This window comes from Cheilinus undulatus, linkage group 19, assembly GCF_018320785.1.
Source record: "Cheilinus undulatus linkage group 19, ASM1832078v1, whole genome shotgun sequence".
NCBI lineage: Eukaryota > Metazoa > Chordata > Actinopteri > Labriformes > Labridae > Cheilinus > Cheilinus undulatus.
The window spans coordinates 21,407,872-21,423,191 of record NC_054883.1 but is presented as its reverse complement, the minus strand read 5'-3'; the positions used below and the strand labels follow the sequence as shown (position 1 = coordinate 21,423,191).

The 15,320-nt window shown below is 39.8% G+C and overlaps 1 protein-coding gene across 1 annotated transcript in view; it reads left to right on the top strand.

Annotated features, from left to right (window-relative positions):
* Positions 1-15,320, top strand: part of LOC121527323 (E3 ubiquitin-protein ligase HECW1) — an 86,423-nt gene that overhangs the window by 22,462 nt on the left and 48,641 nt on the right. Inside the window, exons 5-7 of the mRNA XM_041814245.1 lie at positions 2,751-2,845; positions 11,938-12,013; positions 14,941-15,110. Coding sequence (XP_041670179.1) covers positions 2,751-2,845; positions 11,938-12,013; positions 14,941-15,110 — 341 coding nt within the window. The remainder of the gene's footprint in view (positions 1-2,750; positions 2,846-11,937; positions 12,014-14,940; positions 15,111-15,320) is intronic.

Genomic DNA, 15,320 nt, shown 5'->3' with positions numbered 1-15,320 from the left:
ATTTTGTGTGTCTTTAGCTGACACACACCGAGTGCAGCGTTCCTCTGAGCTGGTGGTGGCCGCCACTTAATTTTATATGCAGGAAAAACCCTAGTACTTCTTAGTGGTTGGCAGGAAACTAGTATGAACACCAGCACTGGTCAAATTTGTGCCACAGAATGGATTTTTACAACACCATCATCACAGACTTAAATGCATGCATTGAGTTGAAGTGCATGTGACAGACAACAGTACAGCACCACAGTAAACAGGAAAATGTTTTCTTACCTTTTCAAGGTTGTCTGTAATAACAGCAACAAACAGCGAGTATACTCACCTTGTACAACATCTCTATCGGCGTGGGCAGAGCTTCAATATGCAGGCTGCGGGCTGCATTAGACTCTGTCTTTGGCCCAGTGCTGCAGCATTCTTATAATAAGAGCTTAAATGACTTTTTGAAGGTGTGCTTGAACTCATGACTTACTTGGTTTAAGTTCATGACATTAAACAAGGTCAAAGAAGCTACTCTGTAGCTGCGTAAACTCACCGATACCGCTGCCACATTACAGCACATTTTAGCATTGTTTGAATTTATGTCACTTTTTTCACCTCATTTTCCTCTTCTTCAGTGTCCAAGTCTTGTATTTTCAGACTCACCATCCTCCTTGACCACCTCTCTACAGCTTGTTTAAGAAAACATACATAATTCAGCAGCTTTTAGTCACACAGAACGTAATCTGGAAGCAGTTCAGTTTGTTCTGTAGGTGTTACAATCATTTTTTCAATATTACTTGAAGTGGTTAGAAGCTGATTATTGTTTGTTTGTTTAGCGTATTCAGTAAAGCAGGTGAGGATGCAATGGTTGCAGTCCTTGACACAGTGATCACAAGTCTGAAACCTAATCCTGTGGCTGTTTGCTGCATGTGTACCCACACTTTCTCTCCCTGTAGTTCCTGTGTCTTCAGCTGTAAAAACACCATCAAAATAATCTTTAAAATAAAAATAAGCTGATTATATTCATAGTTGTGCTTCACACCAACTGTTCTCACTGTGGTTTATTTAGTGGACTTCATTTTGTCACCAGCATGAACAGTAATAGGATCTCTGTATGTGTGACTACTCTCACAGTTTTCTGATGAGGTTTTCCAAATACTTGTTTCCCGTTGTGCCTTTTGGGACCTAAACTAAACACTTAAGTTGTTTTTATAATGTCAGTGTCATTAAACCATTAAGGCCTCTCCCTTTGAGACATCACTGCAACTACAGACACACTCAGGGACATTCAGTCATTGGCACATAATGTTATGTGTCTCCCCCTCTGCTTGTCAAATTATCTGAGTGTGTCAGGCCAAACAAGCTGGAAAATGTGGAGCTTTAGTGTGACCTTAATCTCACTACGTTACCCAAGCCCTTTTCTTTTGTGCTCTACTTCTCCTGTTTTCATAAGGCTGCTGAGTCCAAGAGGGGATCAGAGCAACATCTCAGTTATCTGTAATAACTTCAACAATTAGTGAGGTAATTAACTGCATCATATTTGTTTATCTTTGAAGCATTTAAGGTGGGGGAAGTATTTTTTAAATAATCCAAAATGACAATGTAGAGCTTGTGTTCTTAAATATGTCAGCTAAAAAGAAAAGTTAAAAACTTAGTCATTCTAAAGCCCTCTCCTGACCAAAGAGTCAATATGCTTCTTCAACGTTTTACAACATTGCTGGAGACAGTTGCAGCTGACACAGACATGAATTGTCTGACAAACTTTATAAAAGAGAATCTCTAATGAATCAACCTCATGCAGGAATAATACATCCTAATCATATGCCCAGTTATAACAATAAAGATACAGGGAAACAGAAAATAAAACCAACAACAAAGGTAAACTGTCAAACTTTCAGGAGAGAGGGAGAGGATTTTCTGATTCTTGGAGGAATTGTGGACTGGCCAAGGGCACATATTTTTGTTAGACGAGCCTGAAAAAGTGTATTTTGCATATGTGACCTTTATTCATTTCTCAACCACATTTCTTTATAAAGCAAGAGCATAGAGCCACACAGAAATTTTCTCTTGGCAAATGAGATATTTTTGCACTTCTCCCTATAGACTTCTGCAATGAATTCTACCACCAACAGGCTCCGCTTTTCATAACCTGCATTAACGCTAGCGTGTTCAGCTCAGGTTAGTATTGGAGCTGCAGATGTCTACTTCCTCATTTGTCTAGTCACTCTGATTGGTCCGTCATGAATGTGACAGACAGAACGTTCGTCCAATCACCTTCCCAAACACTTTGCATTGGAGGTTTCCCAGATGAACGTGAAATATATCCATGAGACCATGTCACGTTACATTAATGCATGAATCGTTATGTGGTAACAGTCCATATTTCATGCATTACTTTTTTTTATTGCATTAACTGCAGCTTTGTTGTCCCTTTCAGCACACTTCAAGCTGCAGCATCCCCATGCAACTTACAGACAGCTCACAGTTACCTTTTACTGTTCTCTTATTTCCTTTTCAATCCATAGCAAGCTCCTTTTTTTCCTTGGTTAAGTTCATGTCACTTATGCTTTTTCTGGTTGCTCTCAAAAGGCTAGAGGCATTTGTAGCTTTAGACTCATCCTGAAAGAAAGAAAAAATGCTGTTATTTATCGTGTTGCCTTGTTGTGCTTGTGTTTAGACACATTTTCAAAGAACAGGTTAAACATTCAACCGGTAATCTTCTTACTAGTGAAAGGTAACTAATTCCTGTTTATTTTCTCTACATTTTGTGTCCTCAGCTGAGACCCAGGTCTGCTTCAGGTACTACCATGGCATCACTGGAGCACTGAGGGCAACCACACCCAGCGTAACCATCAAGAAGGGCTCTCCTCCTGTGAGTCTCATTATCTACTCCGTAGCTTTAACTTGTCTGTCTAAAAGCTACTTCAGAAGTGGCTTCACTGCACCTACACCTCATACAAAAAATGGACTTTTCAGTGAAAACGGTTATACAATGGGATTTACCAGAAAAGAGCTTTACTTTCTGAGCGTGCTCTCAGAGAAGCAGAGCTCTGAGGAGGATTCTGTTGAGAGCTTATCCCCTTTACTCCTATGATACAGCATCAGATATTCTGAAATAATGAACACAGAGCTTAGCGGCATGAAAAAGCTTCGGCGTCAGTGACAGAAAGGTGGTTGTGTTGGCTGAGGGCCCTGCAGTACCATTCAGTGGATCCTAGTTTTTGTTTTTGTCTCAAATGGTCACAGTTTAGACGCCACCGTTTGATGCACGCAGTCATAAAATGAATACTCATGAGTGGAGAAGCCAGGTAATTGTTACAGTTATACTGTATCAAAGTGACAGTGTGAGGTTATGACACCCAGTGTTTTTTTTTTAAAAGGCTGTGGGGAAAAACTTTACCTTCTGGAGACATGCCAAAGATTTGATTGGATATAAATAGCATTGCCCAGAGGCAAAAGAAAACAGGCATAAAACAACTTAACCCTGCTGTTTTTTTTTTAAAGGAGAGAGAGGAAGAGATTACCAAAACTTTTACAGTTTTAAGCCAATAGAGGAGTGGAACATCTAGCCTCAAGCGTGGATTGAAAGTGCTTAAACCCTAATTACAGTTATCATTATACCACAATTTTGAATTGAGACATGATATCAGTGCATATCAAATAATACTGAGTCCTTTTTGCATGTTTGCATGATCTCCTTGTGCATTAGACAGAGCCAGCATTGAGGTGGCTGGCTCTGGGATGCTGAAGATCACTGTTCAGCTCTCTGGAGTTGTAGTGGGACTAACTGAATAGGACATAGGTGAAGGAGGGTTCCCATTTGACAACCTTTTCAAAGTGCTGCCTTTTTGCCACCCATTGGTCTGCATAGCTGTCTTGTGGAGGCCAGTAGTAAGGGTTAGGGATTTATTCACTGAGTGGTGATCCTTTCTGTAGGGCATACAGTAGGTATCTTATTCAAAAAATGTTCATTCTAAATATACTAATCTGACCCTAAAACAGAGGTACAAACCAAACTGACCCCAAAAGAGATTCAATTAAGTTATAATAGAACTGGCTTCATGTTAGCAAAGACACCATCACTGTTTAAATGTAAGCCTTGTCGCATTTCTAGTGATCACACTTAGTTCTCACAAAATGAGACTGAAGTAGTTGTAAAACCAATGTTAGTTGAAAACTTTAATCCTTTCTCACCTCTAAACAACTGGTCATGTAGGTGTGAATATCAAAATTGACATTTAATTTTTGTTTGTGTTTGAAAATATGAGAAAATTGCCACAGAAATACCACCCAGGTGTAAATGAGTTCTCACTTGTCATCATACATAAAGGTTGCCATCAGTTGAGCTTTCATTGACCTTTAATGGCTTTTAACTCTGTATGAAATTCTGTGACACAGTGTTATGGTTAATGGACTTTCTGATTACTGGTGCATTGACAGAAAAAAAAACCAAAGCAATTAATGACAGAGGTGGAATGTAACTAAATACATTTACTCAAATTACTGTGGTTGAGTAGCTTTTTGTAAACTTATTATTTTTTTAGAGTGCTTTTTAAAATCATGAATTCTGCTTTTACTTAAATATATTTTTGGGGAAGTGTTTGTGCATCATTAAATTGCAAAAAGCATCAAGTGCTAAGTTAAAACTTCGTCACTATAACCTGAAACAAGGAGGTCTGAGCTTTCTGCTAACAACATAAACTGGACAGTAGTTTGGCTTTGGCAACACATGACGGTCAGTTTCATATTGCAAGAGGGTTATTCCAAATTTTATCCCTAAACCACTGTTGCACTCTGCTGAAGGTTACAGTGCATTCAGAAAGTAATCGGACCCCCTTCACTTTTTTAAAATTTTGTTATGTTGCAGCCTGATGCCACAGTTGTTTGAATTCATTTTTTATCTCATCTACCCAATAGTGACAATGTGAGCAGAATTTTTGAAATGAGAAGTAAAAAACTTAAATTTCACATTGACATAATGTAGGTATTAGGACCCTTTAAGCTTTGCACATCTGGATTGGCGGGCTGCACGACGGCATGGAGTTTAGCGCTGTTGCCTCTCAGCAAGAAGGTCCCTGGTTCACTTCCTGGTCAGGGCCTTTCTGTGTGGAGTTTGCATGTTCTCCCCATGCATGAATGGGTTCTCTTCAAGTACTCCAGCTTCCTACCACCTTTAACACATGCTCGTTAGGTTAAATGGCGACTCTAAATTGGCCTTAGGTCTGAATGTTGTCTGTCTCTCTATGTCAGCCCTGTGATTTACTGCCGACCAGTCCAGGGTGTACCCCGCCTTTCACCCAATGCCATCTGGGATAGGCTCTAGCCTCCCCATGACCCCCTACAGGATAAGTGGTATAGAAAATGGATGGATGGACATCTGGATCAGGGAATTTTTTGCCATTATTATTTACAGATCCTCTCAAGCTCAGTCAGGGTGGATAGGGATTGTTGGTGGACAGCGATATTCAGGTCTCTCTCTTATGTTCCATAGGGTTCAAGTCAAGGCTCTGGCTGGGCCACTCTACGACATTCACAGAGTTGTCTTTAAGCCACTCCTGTGTGGCTGTGTGCTTAGGGCCTTTGTCATGTTGGAAGGTGAATTTCCCTCCGAGTCTGAAGTCCTGGGTGCTGTGGAACAGGTTTTCATTGAGGATTTCTCTGTACTTTGTTCCATTCAACTTTCCCTCAACTCTGACCAGTCTTTTAGTCCCTGCTGCAAAAACTCCCCCACAACATGATGCTGCTACCACAACACTTTGTGGTATTGGGCAGGTGATGAGTGATGACTGGTTTCCTCCAGATATAACGCTTAGATCTGAGGTCAAAAAACAGGAAAATGAAAAATGAAGGTGGTCTGAATGCTTTCTGAAAGCGCTGTAAGGCACATAATAAGTACCCTGGTTAGAGGTTTATGTTCTCTTGTTGTTATTGCACATTAAGGAAAGACGGTAAACCTTAAATCACTGTTAACGTCTACTTGAGTGTATTTACAGACCAGTATTTAATTCTACTTCCATCTCGGATAAATACACTCAATGACAACATGTCTTGAGTAATAACAATTAGCCTATTTGAGATTGCAATATTGTCAGTGCAAGAAATGAACACAAGTTGGTCCTATAAAGTTACAGTTATAGTGTCCCAAAAAAGGGCCATTTTGACTTTGGTCAGAAAAGGTCAGATTGCTTTGGTATGCTCCCAACACTGTTAGAGGAAACTATTATTTCCACTTTCAGTACCTCAGCAGTCTGGGTTTTCAGTCCTCAGACGATAACAGAGTGTTCCTGGAAGAAAAGGTGATACGGCACAGTGGTAAACATGCTCCTGTCCCAACCTTTTTGGGACTCGCTGCAGGGATAAAATTCATAATGCTTAATTTATCAGTTTGGACATTAATTAGATTGTCTTTGTACTGGATGTAGTTGAATATATGTTGGATAGATTTGCAAATTACTGTATCCTGTTTTTATTTCCATTTCACACATTGTTCCAACATTTTTGAAATTGGGCTTTGTGTATTTTTTGTGTAGAATTTGTAAATAGAGATTACTGAATCATAAATGTAACCTGCTGTTAGAAATGATTAAAGTCTGCATGGCTATGCAGCTCCATATAACCTTTGCCCTCTTATCTCATCTTATTGGTATCTGTTACTGGACTATGATGCCTGATACTGCTGGGCTGTTTGTCAGTCAGGGTTATCAGCACAGTTTGGATAGTGTTCATAAGAAAAATATCCAGATGAAAACCGTCTAGTGATCAGTGGTTCTAAACATGATTCATCAGCATCTCAACAATGTTAATGCCCTTCTAAAGCCTTTATCAGTCAGGGTCCTGTTATCACGAGGGTGTCCAGCTGGGCGATTGGATTTCATCGTTCGCCTTCCCATTCTGCTGCTGTCGGCCCCTGGAAATGCTGATGGGCCCAGAACTTGATCTGTACTTGCTTCCTGAGGACAAAGGCATAAAAATAACCGCCATAGGAAGGGAGACAAGGAGGGAGGGACTAGTAGAGATAGCAGGAGAGAGTCCGGTCCAGGTAAGCCATTCAGGTTTACGGAGATGTGATGAAGAAACTACCAGGTCAAACTGTGAGAAGCAGCTAAACCATGGGAGAAAGAATTGTGGAGGAACACGTAGAGGAGATGGACAGATTTGACATCTATGGGGAAAGATTTGAGTACTTTGCCTGTTGTCTACTATAGCAAATCAGAACTGTCAGACGCTGCAGAGAGAGACGACACAGCTTTGGCTTTGTATATGTGGGATGGACGGCATGTGTCTCCAGCTGGGATTGTTGTCTCCCAGTCATCCTGAGAGGAGGAGCGGGTGGAGGGCGAGGCTCAGCTGGATAGCCAGGGTAATCATGAATATTTACACTTTTGATGCACCACTGGTTGTCTGCTTTTCGCTTCATTTACCTGCAACATTTAAAAGGTACATATCTGATTACATGGATTATGAGCCAGAAATGATCTGTTACTTCAGTTGTTAGCATTAGAGATTTCTCAATAACCTTGTTAAACATTTTAATTATGAAAACCTTTGATAACTAACAGCAGTATGTTACATCTATGGCATACCAGTGGTGTGCAGATTCTGTGTGGATTTTGGACTACAATGCTGATGAGACAGTGATTAATTAATTAATTAATTAATTTTTAAATATATATAAATGATTGAATAAAGAATGAGGGAGGAAAAACGGTTGCATTTTGCCAAATTAAAGCTGGGCTATTACAGAAGCTACAATCAGCATTCGGTTAGTGATTAATATTAGCTAAACCCCTCTCCACATTCCTTACCTCCTTTCTATAATTTAATCTGCAGTAAATTTAATAGCAATTTATTTTCTATTTCTGGAGACCTGGATGTTAATACAAACACACTGATCACAGCCCAGTGTCCATTGAGCATACCGTAATCGAACATAGCCATTGTGATCAAGCGGCAAACAGTAAGCATTTACAGCCTACCTTATCTGATTTAAAGCACATGAAGCATGACATTATCAGCTATTGTCTGATAATAGTTTTTGCTAATCATTTCTGAAACAACTTCTGAGAAGGAGGAAAAGAGAGTGCATGTGCACCACTGTATGCATAGGTAGATGAACAAGAAATGGCTTCATTTGAAAATCTTCCATCAAAAATTGAACTTGTGACATTTTCAAACAGGCAGTTTAAAAAATAACCTACCCAGAAAGTTGCCTGACTTACCTGTTCACACTTGTCTCTCACAGCAGGAAGTGTTCCTGCAGTTTGCCTGTCAGTAAAAGGGGTGATAGAGGAGTAAACAAGGGGGGTAGTAGGAAAATTCAGGGTTAAAGCAGCATGGAAAACTCTGCAGTTTGCATTCAGTTATGCAACTTTCCTTGTGAAATTCAGGAACTATTGAGTTTTGTACAGTACCATATGCCCCAGAAACCCCGGAAAAGTTTGGAGACAGTATTAAAAATTGAATACTGCATAATCCTACTGGGACTACAGCAGCAAAGGTGACAATTTTTTATGATGCTAATTAGGGCTGAATGATTTGGGAAAATAATCTAAATGCAAATTTTTTCCCTAATATTGCAATAGCAACTTAAAATTTAATTATTTTTTAGTTTACTTAATTTATATATTTTTCCACAAACACAATCAATAAATCATTTTATTCTATTACCAACACAATATTAGAGAGATTAAGCTAAGGCTGAACGTTTTTGAAAAAGATCTAATAAAATAAATTTGTGATTATTTTGAATCATGTAAAAAATGTTCTGTTAGCTTTAGAATAAGATGTAGAAACAAAGTTATGGAATTTAAAGTCTGAAGTAATAGCTCTGCATTGATCACCTAAAACCTGGTCCAAAGTCAGAAGTCTGCTCATGAGATTTAATAATATTAATATATATACTTAATAAATAGATTCCTAGACCTGAGATACACCAACAATTTTCCAGCTCTAAATAAACAAATTCCTGTATGATAGTCATAGGGGGTCTTAAATAATCTGTAGACATGCTGAAATGTAAGGTTTGGCTGCAGGCTCTGTGTAAAGCTTCCAGCTCTTTGTTTCATAATGTGGCACCATTGGTGTGTTGGTTTTCAGAGGGTGACGCATTGTGCCCTCTCTCCATTTGCTAACTGACAGACATGAAATGATGACATTTAACAAACCACCCCTTCACCAGAGCTTATCTCAAAACGGAGCTGATATAACCTTCACTACACAGCACTGAGTACACTACCCTTTTCCCAAATGCTCCTACTGGGAAAGATCACTTGTCCTCTATGTCTTAAGAGTTTTGGGGATCTGTTTGAATGAATTAAACACACTTAACACCGGAGTGGAGGTCTGTGTATTTGATGCGCAACCCGACATGTATCCACTCTGAATGTCTCTTTCAGGCTTGTCATAGATGGAAAAAGGCGATGCTTTTATGGCGTGAAATCTTGCTCTTCTTGCATCATTTAAGATGCTTGCAGCACTTAAAGGATGCAGAGGAATTGTACATACTGTTCCTTTAAGGAGCCTGAGTATTTGGTCTTTCTCTGCTTTCTGCAGGAGGAAGGTCGATTATATAAAGAGTGGTGCAGATGGATAAAGTTGTCATTCGGTTTATCTGTGAGATTAGGATCATTGAGGAGACCCGTGCTGGCACTTTTCTCCCTGACTCTTCTCAGCAAGGCAGATAAGGATCTCATTAAAAGGAATTGGTCCAAACATCTGTCATTTCCTTTAGCCCTTTATGTTGGTGTTTCCTCCACCATTTTTTTATTTGTGTTTTTTGTACCCAGTAAGGTTGCATGAGGATTCAGAGCTCATGCTAAATTTTGGGAGGAAAAACTGCTGTATTTTGGATGACCCTGCCACACTGGTTGTTAACATGTCCCTACAAAGTCTTCAGCTACTGCTTCTGCTCTCAAGGTTTGTGTAATTTTAGTGTCTAAAGTCCAGTTAAGACCAACACAATGAGACAGTTGCAGCAGTGTGAACAGAGCTGTCGCAGCCATCTAATGGTGTTTCCTGTGTTTCAGTTTGCCAAGTCGCTTTTAGATATTGTACATGGGAAATTGGAAGAGGAAATATTGTTTTGAAGGTTGTTTGCCCAAAAATATTTGTTAGATGCAGAATATTCATCCATCCTTTTTCTGTACCGCTTATCCTGTTAGGTGTTGCAGCGGGCTGGAGGCGAGAGGCGGGGGTTCACCCTGGACTGGTCGCCAGTCAATCACAGGGCTTACATTTAGAGACAGACAACCAGGCATGCTCACATTCACACCTACGGCCGATTAAGAGTCACCAATTAAATTCATGACCATATCTTGGTGGTGGGAGGAAGCCGAAGTATCCGGAGACAACCTGCACATGCACAGGGAAAACATGCAAACTCCCACACAGAGAGGCCCTGACTGGGAACCTTCTTGCTGTGAGGCAACAGAGCTAACCCCTGTGCCGCCATGCAGCCCTGGATGCAGAATATGACAGATTAAATCATGCTGTCATTTTGGAAATGCTGGCCTTTTTTTTAATAAACTTTTCACACATAATATTCAGTCTGATAGACATTGTTGCCCCCTACATCAGCTTTGTCAGTTCCTGTCTCGCGAACACAGTCCAAGCTGGAATGGCTAATTGGGATTTTCAGTAGAAATCTTGGTTATACTATCAGAATATGACATGTTCTGCATCACTTTTTGTGCCTCTCTACTGGAGGGGGGTGTATTCCCAAGGACAGCAGAGAATGCACTCTGTGGATTAATACATGGAATGGAATATCAGCCAATCAGAGGACACACAACAAACACAACTATGGCGAGGTCTGTAAACTTGAAGCATAAAGTTAAAATGATGCCTGAAATGGAGGAACAACATAAAACGCATCCTGCAAAACATACCACATTTGAACTGTAACGGAGAGCAGCTGGACTGAAATTGCTACAGATGCATCAGATAGCAGCCACATATATCATGTTTACTCAAAAGCTGAAGTTCAAGATTGAGTTTTGAGACTGTTGGTGAATAAATATGTTTGTTTTATTTATACACACAGTATAAGAACAAGACTATAAAATATGTAATGATTAGTCATGTGTGGGCTGCTTAACATCTTTACATCAAATCTGGCAAAATGTGAAAAACCTTTTGGCATGTGCCAGGCCAGCCTAACTGTGCTTTGTGCATAATGTGATTCCCACTAGGGACAGTCATTTTCAGTGATAGCCTCTAAGAATACTGGTCTTGTTTTATTGACATCTCTAAAAGTAGCTGCTAATAGAAGTTCAAATCCAAATAAAGCATTTGTTTCTCTTAAGATTATGTGCTGTTGAGTCAAAAATAAAATTGGTAACTGTAACACTTTTGCTTGCTTAATTTAGACTTCTTTCTGAAATGGGCATCAAACAAGACATTTTTACTCTATGCAGTATTTACACTCTTTTCCACATCCTCCTTTTTCCATCAGCTCTTCTGTCTCCCCCCTCATCCCCCATGATCCTCCTCTTCCTGGCTGTAGAATCAATGTCAGGATAATGAAGACTGAGTATTGATTGCAGGACGCTCTCAGGCTGGCTGAAAATGGAGCTGCAACAAAGCTGTGTTGAAATGAGATTTCACTTTTGTTTCTACATAAAAAACACATGTCCATTTTTGTCTTTGTGAAAGATAATGCAGCACAGACTTTTAAAATATTATACTTGAAAACATTCATAAATATGTCCATACCTTTTTTGAATTGCATCCTTTCCATAGAATTACAGCTCTTGCTTTATTCTCATAACTTGTTTTCAGTTATTTTATACTTTCATAGTTATTAGGCTGCTCTGACCTATTTTTCTTATGGGCATCATTAAAGTTTCATCTCACTACAAAGGAGGAAAAATGCTGGTGTGGCAGAGGAGAAAGGACTGAGTGAGTTTCTATGTTTCTTTCATTTAAAACTGGTTTCTAACACTCCATTTCTGTTTGTGTCCTCAGGTGTTAAAGCCAGTGGTGAGTCCTGAAGTCAACCACGGACTGGGCAATAGGAGGCTCATTAATTTTTCCCTGTCAGGTAGGCAATCATCACCTGTTTTAATCCCTCTTCCTAATCCTGATTTCTTTTCTACAACACTCAGAACAAGTAGATCAGTGTGTGTTTACATGCTTAGTCCTTATCTGACCCTTTCTTTGACCTGCAGCTCGCTCTGTCGATGTCTGCTGTTTTTGGTGTTGTTCCTTTAACAGCAGTGGTGTGCTTAAATCAATGCCAGCAGGCTCATTTTATCTCCTGAACAAGGAGGGTTTCATTGTTTCCAACTGTGAGACAAAACCATGTTTCCATGGAGTCAGTGATTTACAACAACTCAACACAAGCCCCAGTGTATACCCTGTAATTGTTGATGTTTTGCCAAATTAGAATCAAGCTCGATTAGCTTGCTGGAGCAGTCACATTTTCATCAGCTCTACTTTACAAAGGACACCACCTAACGACTCTAAAACATTCATTTGTTTACCTCTTGTGGTCGTGTGACGTCACTCACTACAGTGGACTGCAGAAGCATCAATTTTGACATCAGCCTTATATGCATTTTAGTTACTAATTACATTCAGGAAGTATTTCAGAGCTGCATTAGCAGAAGATAGCAGCATAATAGAATTAAATTACTTGACACAAATGTCAGTGGCTTGTTAACTGACGTGAGTCACCACAAGGGCACTCGCAGAGAAACTCGGAAGACTGGATATGGAGCTTCTACTGTTGCAGAACTGTTTGCAATTGTGTACACAGATCTACACATGCATACAAAGATCTGCAAATGTGTGAACAGATCCACAAATACATGCACAGATCGGCAAATGCGTGCACAACTATTTGTATAGATCTGTGCATGCATTTGTAGATCTACTTCTGCAGAAAGTTTTGCAGCACTAATATTTTCATAGCTGCACTAATAGAGGATTTGTACTTGATGCCTCAGGGCATCTTTACAGAATTAGTTTAAGGTCTGAGTCTACAAAATTTCACTCACTATAGTATCATTATCACTATGGTATACATCGTTTCTTTGTGCACAAGCAGGGATCTTAAAGCAGAGTAAGCTGTAATCATCAACATTAAAATAAAAAAAAATCTTTAAATATTTTACTTTGTATTGATGAATCTAGAATACATGGAAGTTTCACTTCTTTAAATAAATGACAAGGGAAACAGCTTTTTCATGATTTTTTTTGAGATGCACCTGTATGAATCTGAGAAGTTTGCTCATTAGACAGAGAGATTAAATAGTTCGGAGGGGATGCATCCTGTGGCAAGCACATATCTCTTGTTAACATGTTGTCCAGCGTACCCAAATTAAGACTTAAAAAATTTGAATTCTCTCTTGGTAGAGTGATCAGTTCATCTTATTTTCTTCTGCAGCGGTTGAGATGATTATACATGTCTGTGAAACAAGCACCATGCCAGGATTACAATTTTGGCTTGGCCAGCATATTTTATGGCTTGGCCTGTCATACTACAAGATATTCATGCCAGTTTTCCTCCTGACTCCCTCTTAACCAAAGTCAGCAAAGCTTTATTATCTTATGGTTCTAAACATTATCTCTCTAGATTTTCCTGTGGTGTAACGTGTGTTCAGAGGGATTTTATCCTCCCTGATCTGAAGATGATCAGAGCTGCTCTGACTGAAGGTCATCAGTATTGAACATTTTTAATATTTCTGTTCAGAAATCCTGTTTTATGCGGTGGTTACTAAGGAGCATGAGCATGATTGTTATGTGGAACACAACCAGAACCATGGCCAACAACAAACACAGACATAACAGATTATATGGATGTCAGATTTGTTGATTTCACAGATGAATTAAGAATTTATGGAAGTTTAACTTTTTGAAGTAAATCATGGGGGGAAAGTTAACTTTTACATGATATTCTAAGAGCTGCAGAGCGGCTTAACGTTGTTTCCTCACAGCAAGAAGGTCCCTGGTTCACCTCCCAGTCAAGGCCTTTCTGTGCAGAGTTTGCATGTTCTCCCCATGCACGCGTGGGTTCTCTCTGGGTACCCCGGCTTCCTCCCACCACCAAAAACATGCTCATTAGGTTAATTGGTGACTCTAAATCAGCCGTAGGTGTGAATGTGAGCATGCCTGGTTGTCTGTCTCTAAATGTCAGCCCTGTGATTGACTGGCGACCAGTCTAGGGTGAACCCCGCCTCTTGCCCAATGACAGCTGGGATAGGCTCCAGCCCCCCGTGACCCCCAATGGGATAAGTGGTACAGAAAATGGATGGATGGATGATATTCTAATTTTTTTGCAGCTGAATGGATTTTTTCTCAATTAAGGTGAATTAAGTTGGCTTACAAGCAGCCAAAAAACAGCCAACTTTGTCAGGTCTTTCCTAAAGAGGAGAAAAACCTCTGAATTGTTTGGGGATTTTTTAATGGAGTTTTATTCAAGCCTTTCTGATGTGTTTCAGGCACTGAGAGAATCTAACGCTTGATACACGGCGTCAAGCAGATTTGTGACTCATGGTTAAAATGTTTGATCTGTGGATTTTGAGCTGTACTGTTGTGCAAATATGTGTTTACTGACACAAACAAATGATAAAAATACCATTGATAGGAGTTTGTTTGTCATCAGCATGGACCAAGTTCTGCATGTTTATTGTTGTCAACATGGAAGCTTTGTCTCTACACACTAAAACCTGCTGATACGCGATTGGTCAACACAGCTATGACTACAAATGGAAACCAGAGAATATAACATGCTGAAAATAACAGCGCCGGTGTACAGATTCTACAACTCGATTTACATTCTTTAAATAGAGATTACTGATTTCTCATTCTTTTTGATACACAGTCCAACTGAAAATTTTCAAATGAGCTACTTTTGATTAATATTTGGCTGCACTGATTAAAACTGGCCTGGATCTGTGTTTTCATGAGTTTTCTTGTTCAACAGAAAACAAACAACTCACTCCTTATGTGTCTCATCTCTCACAGACCTCCAGGCAGTGGGCTTAAAGAAGGGGATGTTCTTCAATCCTGACCCATACCTGAAGCTCTCCATCCAGCCGGGAAAGCACAGCATCTTCCCCTCGCTGCCACACCATGGCCAGGAGAAACGCTCTGGGGTGGTCTGCAACACAGTCAACCCTCAATGGAGCTCAGAGGTACTATCATGAGCATGCTCAAACACAGTGGTCGGGTTGATTGATTTCTATGCTATATTTAGGCACTGAAATAGTTTAACTTCATGATCTTTGACCATAATGTTTCCTGTGTCATCCATGTCCTTGGCTAAGCTGCCTGCTGTTATTCAGCAAAAACTTTAACCTTGGACTAAGTACCAATACCACAATCAGAAAACTGAATTGCATAAA